General features: G+C 44.1%; 1 protein-coding gene across 1 annotated transcript in view; it reads right to left on the bottom strand.

Moving 5' to 3' along the window:
• Window positions 1–13978, bottom strand: part of ERCC6 (ERCC excision repair 6, chromatin remodeling factor) — a gene marked incomplete at its 5' end in the record, with an annotated part of 174855 nt that overhangs the window by 119392 nt on the left and 41485 nt on the right. The window contains one exon of the mRNA XM_082268943.1: window positions 3519–3639. Coding sequence (XP_082125069.1) covers window positions 3519–3639 — 121 coding nt within the window. The remainder of the gene's footprint in view (window positions 1–3518; window positions 3640–13978) is intronic.

Here is a 13978-nt window from a genome sequence, read left to right as displayed (position 1 = left end):
ACATGTTCAAAGGACCCATAATGCCTCATAGAATATACGTTGGAGTGTTTTCTTTCCAAAATGGGGTCATTTTGTGGACTTTTCCATTGTATTGGTGCTCTAGGGCCTTGAAAAGTGTGATAGGTAGTAAGAAAGTTTTATGTGTATTTATGCTCCTAAAATGCCTTATGGTGCTACTTGGACGTGGAGTCTCTTTTTATGGCCAGGCTGCGTAAAAGTCTCACACATGTGGTATCACCATACTCAGAAGGAGTAGCAGAATGAATTTTGGGGTGTCATTTTTGCTGTGTACATGCTATGTGTTAGAAATAGCTTATAAATTGACAACGTTTTGGGAAAAAAAAGAAAAAAAAAATTTTCTTCATTTTCCCAAGAATTGTGGGAAAAAATTATAACTTCAAAAAACTCACCATGCCTCTTACTAAATACCTTGGACTGTCTACTTTACAAAAAGGGGTCATTTGGGGGGTATTTGTACTGTCTTGACATTTCAGGGCCTCAAGAAAGGAGATAGGCCATCAGTACATCTGGTGTGATCAATTTTCAGTAATTGGTACCATAGCTTCTAGACTCAATAACTTTCACACAGACTAAATAATATACACGAATTTGGGTTAATTTTACCAGAGATATGTAGCAGTATAACTTTTGGCCCAAATGTATGAAGAAAAATTAATTTTTTGCAAAATTTTATAATAGAAACTAAAAAAAAGTGTTTTCTTTGCAAAATTTTTGCTCTTTTTTTTGCTTATATCACGAAAAAAAAAAAAAACCCCAGTTGTGATCAAATACCACCAAAAGAAAGCTCTATTTGTGTGAAAAAAATTATAAAAATTTTGTTTGCTTACAATGTAGCATGACTGAGCAATTGTCATTCAAAGTGTGAGAGTGCTGAAAGCTGAAAATTGGTCTGGGCAGGAAGGGGGTCTAACTGCTCTGTATGGAAGCGGTTAAAGAATCTGGCAATAAGTGGATTTACGACCAGGCTCTGTCCCCCCCCCTTAAAAAAAAAAAAAAAACACAACGCAGTGCTATATAGTTCCAATTTGTAAAAAAAATATAGGAAGGAGAAAATACCAAGCAAAAAACTTTTCTGTCCTGACACCAAGAAAATAAAACCTTGCAGATTTTCCTATAGATGGCCTGGGTAACTTTTATCCTACTGAAAATGAAGGTGCTGATTAACCTTACTGACAGTCCTTAGAACCTGTAGAAAGAACACTGGCCCCTAAAATAGAAGTGTAGCTTTCTACTGGTTCAAATTTTCTCAATACCAAAGGAGTAAGTCTGATAGAAGGGATGCTAAACATGGATAAACAGCCCTGGGTGAGCCAAAGTGTCTGTGACCATCTTGATCGACAGAAAGAACTGGAACCCTGGCATTTGACTGGTTGGCAAATAGGTCCACTTAAGGAACACCCCATTTTTTGGTTACTAAAAGGAACACACCAGGACAGTATAACCCCAAATTCAATGATTGGCCAGATGTACCCGATTGACAGCTACAAACGGCAGGGTCTGGCGAGTTGCCTGGCATTGGTGACACTGGACCCCGCTGCTTATAGTTGTTGATTGGGCGCATCTAGCAGAAGTGCCCAATCATTTCTCAGAGAGAATTTGGGGTTATACTCTTTGTATGCCTGTAAAGAAGTACATGGATCTAAAATGGACCAAATCACTTTGTCCTAAGCTGCCCTGGAGTGACAGTGAATGCCCTTCCAAATGATCCACCAGTTTCCAACATCATGTGGGATCTGGAAGTGGCCCACCGTAAGCGCTCTACATACCAGAACGTAATGGTCCTGTGCCAATTACTGACCCCACCTCTACTGAAAGGGACGTAACAGGGAACATAACCCACTGAAGAAGCCATAAATTTTACACACCTCAGGCGAGCCCCCCATGGACCTTGGAACTGGGGAGGGGGCACCGGATCTGTACACACAGCCAGACTGGGGTTCTTCAGAGAACAAAAAACTGCAAATAATACAGGCAGTAAGGCCTTCCACAACAACCTCTCTTCCCTCCTACATGCTATTTAGTCAAACTGCAAGAAACAGTTTTAAAGACGTTTCCCTCCCATGGAGGAAACACAAATATTGGTGGACTAGGCCTGGGACCACCCTTTTAAAGTTACTCCTTTTGTGCTTCCTGCCTCTGAAGGTAAAGTCATGCTCTTTCCTTTGTGGTCTTAGACAGATGACTAGGGGAAAAATTAATTTGGAGATTTGGAAGAGGCTTTAGGAAATAATCAAAAGTAACTTTGAGTTAAGGATAGGATACTTTTAAAAAAAAAAAAAAAAAAAAACAAGAGTTTGGGGTCACTTTAATTGTACTTTTAAACAGTGGACTGCTACCATTATTTCTCTACTTACTTTGCTTTGTCCTCACGTCACCTTGTAAGCACATCTGCATGCAGAACCTGATTAGCATCTAGTACTGCCCCCTTTCATCCAGCTTGAGTAGTACTGTACAGGGAATTGCAAGAGGCTGACAAAGTCAAATTCAGGTTGCTTTAAAAAATAAAATGAAGAGGTATGGGTTTATAGCAGGCAATAGCCTACTATGAGCTGGAGGACAAAAGTAAATTTACTCCTCTAACAGGCAAATATGGCCAAAAAAATTTTGGCCATACTGCTCTTATAAATTATTTATTAATGAATGCTGAGCTTCATTCACTGGTGTCTTTTATACTTGCCTGGAGTCCAGTTTTAGTCCATTTATTTTCTGATTATATAAGTCCTATGTTTTAGGCCACATTCACATGGGCATACAAATTTTACTGATCTTAAGCATTTTTGTTTTCTAGCACAAAAGTTGCTGCGTAATGATCTAAAATTAGTAAAATGTTCTTGGTTTTTTTTCCCCCAAATATCTGCATCTGGTTTACTTGTATTCATATGTCTTCAGATGCAGATTTTTGGATTTTGTGCTAGGGATCTGCATTGTTTAGGCGCGTATGAATGTCTCCATTGAAAACAAAGCAGCTATGTAAAGATGCGTAAAGAAAAACACTTGTAAATGCATTTCTTTTATATGGCCATGTGAATGAAGCCTTAAATCTAGCAGGATATATGCTTGGAAAGTATCATTGGACACTTGAGCAGTCTTTATGCTAGGCAAAGGAAGTAAGTTGATCAGCATAAATGTGCAAATGCAGTTAAAATACTGCACACAGAGATGCGGTTTTTAAACGTCTAGAATAATAAAACTCTGGCTCCATCCAGATAGAAAAATGCTAAGGTACACCTTCTCAGATTTCAGGAGTAATAGTATTTTATACAAAAATCATTCTTCTGTAGCAATCTATGCAGAATACATTTTCACAAAGAAATGTTCACTTTTGATCTTTCAGTCTGGACTCGCTAGGTCCTGAGTATAGTGAATTTGTTAATGCAAAACAAAAAGACTTCAGAAGGTTCCTTTTCTACTCTATACAGATGAACAAATCATAGGTGCATCTCCAATATACTACATCAAAAACAAACTGTCCAAAAGACCAAAGAACCAATACAAACTTTATTATGTTTTTGCCGTTTTACAGATTCCAATTTCCGAGCAATCTCTTTGGAGACTGCAGCTTGTGGACCAAGCTGTTCAATGATCTTGTTGATTTGGCGCAAGGAGGTGACACAGGAACTGTAAAGAAAAAAAAAAATGTTGTTAGTCTGGGTCTGCTTAAAATTCAAAAGTCTTATACCCCAAGATCTTAGTTACATAGTTAGTGAGGTTGAAAAAAGACATCCGTCCATCCAGTTTAATCTATGATGTGTGTGTTTGCTGTTAACCGTACATTGTATACCCCTGTACGTTGTGGTCTTTAAGGTGCCCATCTAATAGTTTTTTGAAACTATCGATGCTCCCTGCTGATACAACTGTTTGCGGAAGAGAATTCCACATCCTTGTTGCTCTCTCATTCTAATTTTTTATTGAAGGAAAGAACAATAAATCACAATAGGATGCTTTAGAGAGAAGACTTTCCCCAGGTTAGGGGAGACAGTAGTAGTGTATAACAACTCAATGCAGAGGTAGAGACGCAGCCCTTTGTAACAAAACACGAAAAAGAAACCTAAAGAAGAAAAAAAAACAGCAATTCATAAAAAGACATTGTAAGGTTTCTTGGTATGGGTTAGTTTTGGGACACTTGAGAGTTTATTGATAAGTGGAATCCAGGAACCAATGGGATTCCTATAACCAAGGCTAGTTACTGGGGGTTGCAGTCGGAGTTACTCCAAGGTTAACAAACAGGTATCTAGGAGTCCCCGAAGCAAGTAAAATGTAAAATGTAGGATAAACCTTGAAATTGTTTGTAGGCTTGAACTTAAGAGGAATACAGTTATAGGGGGATGTTCGGCCTCAGCATGATGAGCAGATAAATTGGTTAAGGTTGAGAAGTTCACATCCAATAGCAAAGAGCTAAAAGGTGATGGAAAAAGAGAGGAGAAAGGATGTAAAGAAGGGGGAAGTTGAGAAAGAGGGGAAAGGATGTTCAGGAGAAAGGGGTGAAGGGCAAGGAGATAGGTGACTGGGAGGAAGGGGGAGGGAGTATAGGTCTGGTCTCTATGAGTAAACAAAGTTACAAATAAGGCTATTCAGGGTGGTAGTAAAGAGTTATCAAAGTCAGAAGGAAGGTAATGGTCGACCCAGGGTTTCCAAAGGAGGTCAAACTTTTGGACCCTATCTAGAACTGCTTCTATTTTGTCGTAGATCATGACTCTAGTAACTCTATTCTTTGTTTCCAAGACAATGAGGTGGGGGGGGGGGGGGTTCAGGCCTTCGTAATGGTTTGCTTTGCAGCAGTTGTAACTTGCAGGAGTAGCTTGAATTGGAAATGTGTTTTATTAGGAGGTTTCTTTTTGAGTAGAGCCATGGCTGGGTCAGGGGTTAAGGTGTTACCAATAAGGGTGGAAAGGATATGGAAAATGATTGGGATAGTGGCAGCTCCAACATATATGGAGGTGTGTGTAGTTGTCAGGACAACCCCCGAAACAAGCAGGCAAGTAGGGCAGGAGATATTTGGCAATCTGGGAAGGGACCAGGTACCAGCGCATTAGTACTTTGTAATTTCTTTCAGAAGTTATAACATTCTGTGAGGCCCATTTTGTGGCTGCCCAAATGTTGGACCAGTCTATAGCACTAGGATGGAGGTCCAGATCTGATACCTACTTGTTTACGTAGTGTAGGGATGTGTAAAGTGGTGGATCTAGCAGTTGTAAGTAGAAAGAGGAGATTAAGCCCCGTGCATGGGGATCTTTCTTGCAAATACGCACAAGGTTGGGTAAGGAGGATTCTGTGCGCAAGCAAGAGGAGAAGAAATTTAAGTTAGAGGTAGCAGAAAAGTTCGGGGGAGTCGAGGGTTTCAAAGAGCAGGAAAGGTTTTAAAGGTATCAGGGGTTGTGAATTTTTGAGTTCGGATTAGGTTGGCTGCTGACCATTGGCTAAAGGAGGAGGGGGAGGACCATGCTGGATAAAAAGCGGGATTTTGATGAAAGGATAGAAGAGGGTTATAGGGAGACTGGAATCTAAATTTCGTTTTAAGGTTATTCCACAGGAGTTTTGTGGGAGGCGTGATATTTTAGTAACTGGGCCATTTGGGCTGCCTTGTAGTATTTGGTGAAGTGTGGGAGACCAAGGCAACCCTAAAATTTTGGTAAGTACATAGTCAATCTCGCCACCCCACATCTAGATTTGCCCCAGACGTAGGCAAGAAATCTACATTTTTTTTTTTATTTGGAAGAAGTGAGAGGGCACTTGAAGCGGTAAAACCCTAAATAGGTACAACATTTTTAGATTGCTATTTTAGTTACGTTAAGACGTCCCAACCATGCAAGGGGCAAGGCTGACCACGAGGACATGAGGCTAGATAAATGGGTCAACATGGGTGGGTAGTTGGCTGAATACAGGGCAGCAGGATCGGCTGTAAGTTTAATACTTACAGTGAGGTGTCCAGGAAAAAGGGAAAGTCTGCTTAAGCTGCGCTAGAATTGACTGGGGTAAAGAGACATTAAGGGCTCTAGATTTCTGTGGGTTCACAACTAGTCCCGAAATTGCTGTAAATTGGTTCAAGGTTGAAAGAAGGGTGGGAGCGGAGGTCAGCGGGGAGGAGAGGAAGAGGAGGATGTTATCCGCAAACAGAGGTTATAATGGAGGCCACCCATTTTAAGGCCCTTGATGTCCGGATTGGAACGTATCAGATGGACTAAGGGTTCGATGGCAAGGGCAAACAGGAGTGAGGACAGGGGGCAGCCCTGTCTCACTCGGAGGCAGACTGGAAAGGGGTCTGATTTGTAGCCTGCATATTTAAGGTATGCTGAGGGGGAGGTATACAAGGAGGAAACTCAGTGGAGAAAGTGTGGTCCGAAGCCCCAGTGTTGTAATACGAATTGGAGATAAGGCCAGGCGAGGGAATCCAAAGCCTTCTTAGTATCTAGTGATACAAAGCATTTAGGGATGCAGCGGGAGCGGGCCACGTGAGTTAGTAAGAATGCCCTGCAGACATTAACTCCAGCTTGTCTCAGAGGGATGAACCCAACTTGGTTTTTATGGAAGAGAGACCCTATAATCAGATTCAAGCAGAAGGAGATCATTTTTTCAATGAGTTTTACATCTATGTTTAGTAGGGAAATGGGGCGATAATTGGCCCAAGAGCAGTCATCTGACTGAGGTTTTGGAAGCATGGAGACCATGGCCGTGGGAAAAGAGTGGCCTTTTCAGATAGAGTTGAAAGCTTTAGTCAACAGAGGTTAAAGTAAATCAGCAAAATCTTTATAATATGAAGCTGTCAGGGCCTGGGCGCTTAGTCTTCTTTAACATTTTAATGGTATTACAGACTTCCAGTTTGGAGATGGGTTGTTCTAGATTGGTCTGTTGAGAGGCCGTCGTGGATGGGAGGGGGAGAGTAGAGAACAGCGCTGAGGCACGGGCTTCAATAAACACACTAATAGCAGAGTAGAGTTTGTTCATGTTTTGGAAAGACAGACAAGACCTTTACAGGGTTGCTGGATTAGAAATCCTTATCGATTTTCAAATGGATTGGTTTGTTAGCACGGCCTATTCAATGAAGAGAAAGTGCAAGGAATGTATCGGGTTTGCTTGCTTTCATATAATATCTATGTCTGGACCGACGTAAGGCTTTTTCAGACGATTCAGTCAGGAAAAGATCCAGTTCCAGCCTGGCCCTGTCTAAGGCCTGTCTGTGAGTAGGTGTAAGGTGGTTAGGAAAAACAGCATGGGACTATTGAAAAGAACTTTCTAGTTTGTGGTGTAGAGTTGGATTATCCCTCTGGAGGTGGATGGCTAATCTAATGCAGGCACCACAGATAACAGGTCTATGGGCTTCCCAGATGGTTAAGGGGGGAGGTGTTGTCGTTGATGTTGTGGGTTATGTAGTCCTTGATGGCAAGGGAAATATCTATACAATGAGAGGGGTGGGCCAAGAGGGTGTCATTTAACCACTTACCGCCCGCCCGCCGTCATATGATGGCGGGACGGTGCGGCTATTATCCTGGGCGGACGTCATATGACGTGACCCAGTAAATGTACGGCAGGCGCGCGATCGCGGGCGCGCCGCCGTGCACTGCCGGTGCCGGCGTGTCCCCGGGACACAGCCGGTCACCGGCAGGGGGGAAACAGCCAATAGGCATGGCTGTTTCCCACGTGATCGGCTGTGTTCCAATGACACAGCCGATCACAATGGAGGCGCCCGGGAGATGACCGCGCATGCGCGTTCGGGAGCGCGCAGCGCGGTCATGTCGGTGGCACTGTGTTCCGTAGGAACACAGCTGTCACCGGCAGTAGTAAACAGTCACTGACAGTGACTGTTTACTAAGTGATCGGCTGTGAATCCATTCACAGCCGATCACAAAATGTAAACAAAGAGCAGTAACTGACTGTTACTAGCTCTTCTCCCCTCATACAGTTTCCAGTGTGAGGAGAGCAGAGCTAGAAATAGTGAGTTACTGCTCTGTGTACCTGTCAAAAGTAAAAATCACACAAATAAAGGTCCCCACACAGTCCTCAGCCCCCCCCAATGTCACCTGTCACCCAACAGTCACCTCATCAGTGCCCAGAAATTGACACCCATAACGTTCACATGTGAGCGCAGCGATCGCGGGCAGAATCACCGCGATTCTGCCCGCGATCCGGAAATCATTGCAAATTGCGGGGACGCCTGTGCGTTGCCCGTGATTTGCAATAGCACCCCAAAAGCTGTGCGATGTTGCCGCCATTTCCACCTGCCGAATCGCGGTAACATCGCGCAAACATCGCATGACGCCCAAAAAAGGTACAAGAGCTTCTTTGGGGCGTCATGCGTTGTTTGCGTGATGTTACCTCGATTCGGCAGGCGGAAATCGCAGCAACATCGCACAGCATTTGGGGTGCTATTGCAAATCACGGGCATCGCACAGGCGTTCCGCAATTTGCAATGATTTCTGGATCACGGGCGGAATCGCAGTGATTCTGCCCATGATCGCTACGCTCACATGTGAACGTTGCCTAAAGTTCACCGGTCACCAGAGACTGCCATCAGTACCGCCGTGCACCATCGCCCGTCACCTGTCACCCATCAGTCACCATCGCCCGTCACCTGTCACCCCATCAATCACTGTCACCTGTCACCCCATCAGTCATCGTCATCTGTCACCCCATCAGTCATCGTCATCTGTCACCCTATCAATCATCGTCACTTGACACCCCATCAGTGATCGTCACTTGACACCCCATCAATCATCATCACATGTCACCCCGTCAGTGATTGTCATCTGTCACCCCATCAATCATCGTCACTTGTCACCTCATCAATCATCGTCACCTGTCACCCCATCAGTCATCGTCACCTGTCACCCCATCAGTCATCGTCACCTGTCACCCCATCAGTCATTGTCACCTGTCACCCCATCAGTCATTGTCACCTGTCACCCCATCAGTCATCGTCACCTGTCACCCCATCAGTCATCGTCACCTGTTTGCCATATACATGCAATCACTTACTGACCGCCTAACGACTATATGCGTCGGCCATTAAAAGCTAAATACTGGGGTTATGGCAGCAGATAGCCCCCATAACCCCGGTATTTTTTGAAACGGCAGGCGGTCGGCTTTCAGATAAGGGTGGTCCCAGTGGCAGATTCGCCGCGGAATTACCCTTACGGTGCAGGGGAAGAGGTGCCCCCCCCCCCCCTCCTGCCGCGTCCCAGACGTTTTCCCAGCTTACCGGACCCGCCGGCAGCGAGGAAAACTATCCGGTCCTGGATCCTCAGAGACAGGAAGTCGAGTGAGGGCAAGATGGCCCTCACTCAACTCTATGGTCTTGGAGGACCAGAGCTACGTCAAAAGACGTTGCCTAGCAACCGATTTAAAGGGCCGCTTTTTTTTTTTCTTTTTTTTTTTTTCCTCTTTCAACAATTATTTTTTTTTTTTTTCTTTTTTAGTGTAGTTGTGAGGTCTTTTTGACCCCAGATCTCACAATAAAGAGGACCTGTCATGCCTATCTCTATTACAAGGGATGTTTACATTCCTTGTAATAGGAATAAAAATGATCAAAACATTTTTTTTTTTTAAACTGTGTAAAAATAAAAAAATAATAAATAAAATAAATAGGAAAAAAAAAAATTAAAGCGCCCTGTCCCCGTTAGCTCGCGCGCAGAAGCAAACGCATACGCAAGTCCCGCCCACATATGTAAACGGTGTTCAAACCCTACATGTGAGGTATCGCCGCGATCATTTGAGCGAGAGCAATAATTTGAGCCCTAGACCTCCTCTGTAACTCTAAGCTAGTAACCTGCAGAAATTTTTAAAATGTTGCCTATGGGGATTTTTAAGTACCAACGTTTGGCGCCATTCTGTGAGCATTCGCAATTTTGAAGCATGACATGTTGGGTATCTAATTACTCGGCGTAACATTATCTTTCACATTATGGAAAAAAATTGTGCTAAATTTACTGTTTTCTTATTTTTTAGTTCAAAAAAGTAAATTGTTTTAAAAAAAAATCGCATTTGGAAGACTGCTGCCCAAATATGGTGTGATAAAAAATATTGCAACGATCTCCATTTTATTCTCTAGGGTCTCTGCTAAAAAAAAATATATAATGTTTGGGGGTTCCAAGTAGTTTTCTAGCAAAAAAAATGATTTTAGCTTGTAGACACCAAGTGTCAAAAATAGGCCCAGTCTTAAAGTGGATAAATGGACAACTTTGTGTAAAGCGCTACTTGGATGTTAGGCCTATGTATGTGGCCAGGCTGTGAAAAAGTGTTACACATGTGGTATCGCCATACTCAGGAGGAATAGCAGAATGTATTTTGGGGGTGCAATTTTTGCTATGTACATGCTATGTGTTAGAAATATTGCATAAATGGACAGCTTTGTGTAAAAAAAATGTGCTTTCATTTTCTTCCCACATTTTCCAAAAACTATTCAAAAGACTCATTATGCCTCAAAAATTATACGTTGGGCTGTTTGCTTTCCAAAATGGGGTCATTTTATGGGGGTTTCCATTGTCCTGGTGCTCCAGGGCCTTCAAAATTGCGATAGGTTGTCAGGAAATTATATGTGTAATTTGTGCTCCTAGAATGCCGGACGCTGCTACTTGGATGTTAGGCCTCTGTATGTGGCCAAAAAGTCTCACACATGTGGTATCGCCATACTCAGGAGGAGTAGTAGAATGTGTTTTGGGGTGTAGTTGCAAGTATACATATGCTGTGTGAGAGAAATAACCTGTTAATACGGCAATTTGTAAAAAAAAATAAATAAAAAATAATCTTCATTTTGCAAAGCATTGTGGGAAAAAATTACAACTTCAAAAAAACTCACCATGCCCCTTATTAAATACCTTGGAATGTCTACTTTCCAAAAAGGGGTCATTTGGGGGGTATTTGTACTGTCCTGACTTTTTAGTGTCTCAAGAAATGAGATAGGCCTTCAGTACATCAGGTGTGATTAAGTGTGATCAATTTTCAATGATTCGCACCATAGCTTGTGGACTCTATAACTTTTACAAAGACCAAATAATATAAACTTACTTGGGTTATTTTTACCAAAGATAAGTAGCAGTATAAATTTTGGCCAAAATTTGTGAAGAAAAATGAGTAATTTGCAAAATTTTATGACAGAAACAAAGAAAAATGAGTTTTTTCACGATATTTTCAGTCTTTTTTTATTTATAGCACAAAAAATAAAAAACCCAGTATTGATCAAATACCATCGAAAGAAAGCTCTATTTGTGTGAAAAAAGGACACAATTTTTGTATGGGTACAGTGTTGCATGACTGAGTAATTCTCAGTCAAAGTGTGAGAGCTCTCAAAGCTGAAAATCGGTCTGGGCAGGAAGGGGGTGAAAGTGCACTGTAGGCAAGTGGTTAAGCACCAAGAGCGGTCTATCTGCCTAGGTAGAACGGAATCCAAAGACGTAAGAATGGTGTTGTTGTCGGACCAGGTGAAAGGTAGGATGACCGAGAATACGAGTGTAGGGGACGACTCGACCGAGATGAAAATGTGATCAAATCGCGAAAAGGCTTGATGGGGGATGCGAATAATAGGTGTACTGTCATCTAGCAGGGTTAATTTCCCTCCAAGAGTCAAGAAGTGCGTGGTGATGCAGCAAATGGTAAAAGGTTAGTTTGCTTGGGCTCGCTGAGATTGGAAATGGTGATTTGTCCAGAAAAGGATAGATAACTTGGTTAAAGTCACTGCAAACCAACTCAGTGCCTTGTTTATGTGTGTCTATAACTTCCAAAAGGTATGAGAGAAAAGAAGTGGGATTATGATTGGGTCATAGTAGGACACCACTGTGACCTGAACATCGAGGAGAAGGCCCAATAGAATGATATATTAGCCTTCAGGGTCCCTAATCTTTTCCTGGAGTGCAAAGGGGATAGTGCGGTGGAATGCCACCAGCTCTCCCCTTTGTTTAGTGTTGGCTGAGGCTGTAAATATTTTTGTGGGTAGGCAGTGTCAACAGATTTGGGGAAGAATTGGTTTGTAAAGTGGGTTTCCTGGAGGCAAACTACATGTGCTTTGGCTGAAGCAAAATATTGCAAGGCCTTGACCCGTTTATGTGGGGAATTCAGCCCTTGAACATGAAGTGTAAGGATGTTTAGGGGAGCCATGATGTGGGGTGTGGGGGAGGTTTGTCATGAAAGCCGAGACCAGATCCAATCCTCTGCCCCCGGTGATGATAGAAGATGGAGGGAAAAGGAGTAAGAAACCAGCAGAGGGAGCTTAGGGAGAAAGAGGAAGGGGAGAGCATTAGTGCTGGTAGAGGGAGAAAAAGAGCAACGTGAAAGGCTGAAAAGATCAGGGAGAGGTGTGTGAAACCCGTCTGGACAGGTCGAAAATACCTGAACAGCGGGGGCTGTTTTAGTCTAGGGAGAGTTCAAAAGAAGATGTCCACAGACAAATGGGAGGCAGCAGTGACAACCATCGGAGGACACAGAAGCCGTCTATAGGAAGATATTAACAGCAAACACACACACGCACATCATAGGTTGAACTGGATGGACTGATGTCTTTTTTCAACCTCACTATGTAACTAAGATACAATGGTGTGGAATGCCAGTGAATATAGCCAGGCCACTAACAGTGACAAAAGTCAGGATTTTGGGTCATGGTGGGTAAATTAAATGTAAGAGTGAAGCTCAAGAGCAAGCGTTGAGGCAACGGAGGTTTTTAGATGATGACTCAATGGGTTCGCCTAGGCAAGGCTGTGCATAGGTGAGGTGTAAATTATCTCCAAACAATAATAAACTGGTTCCATACAAATACCCTAAGGCTCCATGCACACAGGCCGTCATAAAAACGAGCTCCAAAGCGGTTTCTTGATGCCGGGAAAAAGCAGCAGTAAAAACGTGCTTTCAGTAGCTTTTTCCATTAGCGTTATTGCACGTTTGGCCACGTAGCTTTTAGCAGCGTTTTTTCTGCTTCCATTCAAAATCAATGGTTCCCTATGGGAGCCTGTTGATTTGAATGGAAGTCGCACCGCAAGTCGGATCAGGATGATCCGACTTGCGCTGTGAGAATCTTGAGGGGGAACTCCACACCAAAATGGGGAAAAAAACGGCGTGGGGTTCCCCCCCCCCCCCCCAGCTTCCAAACCAGGCCCTTCGGGTCTAGTATGGAATTTGAGGGTAGCCCCACGCCGAAAAAAAAACGGCGTGGGGTCCCCCCCAAAATCCATACCAGACCCTTATCCGAGCATGCAGCCCGGCAGGCCAGGAAAGGGGAGGGGACGAGCGAGCGGCCCCACCCCCTGGACCATACCAGGCCACACACCCTCAACATGGGGGGGTGTGGGTGCTTTGGGGCAGGGGGGGCTCTGCACCCCCCACCTCAAAGCACCTTGCCCCCATGTTGATGAGGACAAGGGCCTCATCCCCACAACCCTGGCCGGTGGTTGTGGGGGGTCTACGGGCAGGGAGCTCATCGGAATCTGGAAGCCCCCTTTAACAAGGGGGCCCCCCAGATCCCGGACCCCCTTCCCTATGTGAATGGGTAGGGGTACACCGTACCCCTACCCATTAACCCCATAAAAGGCAGTGTGTGTGTAAATAACGACAGGAGACGTTTTGAAAAGTTTATTAAAAATCTTCATCCGGTCTTCTCCGCTCCGGTCTTCTCCTCTCTTCTGCCCTCCGCTCTTCTGCTCTTTTGCCTCCTCTGGTCTTCTTCTTCCTCCGACGATGTCCCGGTGATTATGCCGGTCTCCGGTCTCTGCAGATTGTTATATAGCCATTAGGGGCGTGGCCTCTCGACGAGGCCCGCCCCTTGTGTCACCGACGTCGGTGATATAAGGGGGTGGGGCCTCCCGGTGACGTCACCGGGAGGCCCCGCCCCTAATGACTATATAACAAGCTGCAGAGACTGGAGACCGGCATATTCACCGGGACAGCGTCGGAGGAGGACCGGAGGAAGGAGACGACCAGAGGAGGCAAAAGAGCAGAAGAGCGGAGGGCAGAAGAGCAGAGGGGAGAAGACCAGAAGAGA

The sequence above is a fragment of the Pelophylax lessonae genome (genome assembly GCF_965119305.1).
Source record: "Pelophylax lessonae genome assembly, chromosome: 9".
Lineage (NCBI taxonomy): Eukaryota > Metazoa > Chordata > Amphibia > Anura > Ranidae > Pelophylax > Pelophylax lessonae.
This window is presented reverse-complemented; position numbering and strand designations above follow the sequence as displayed.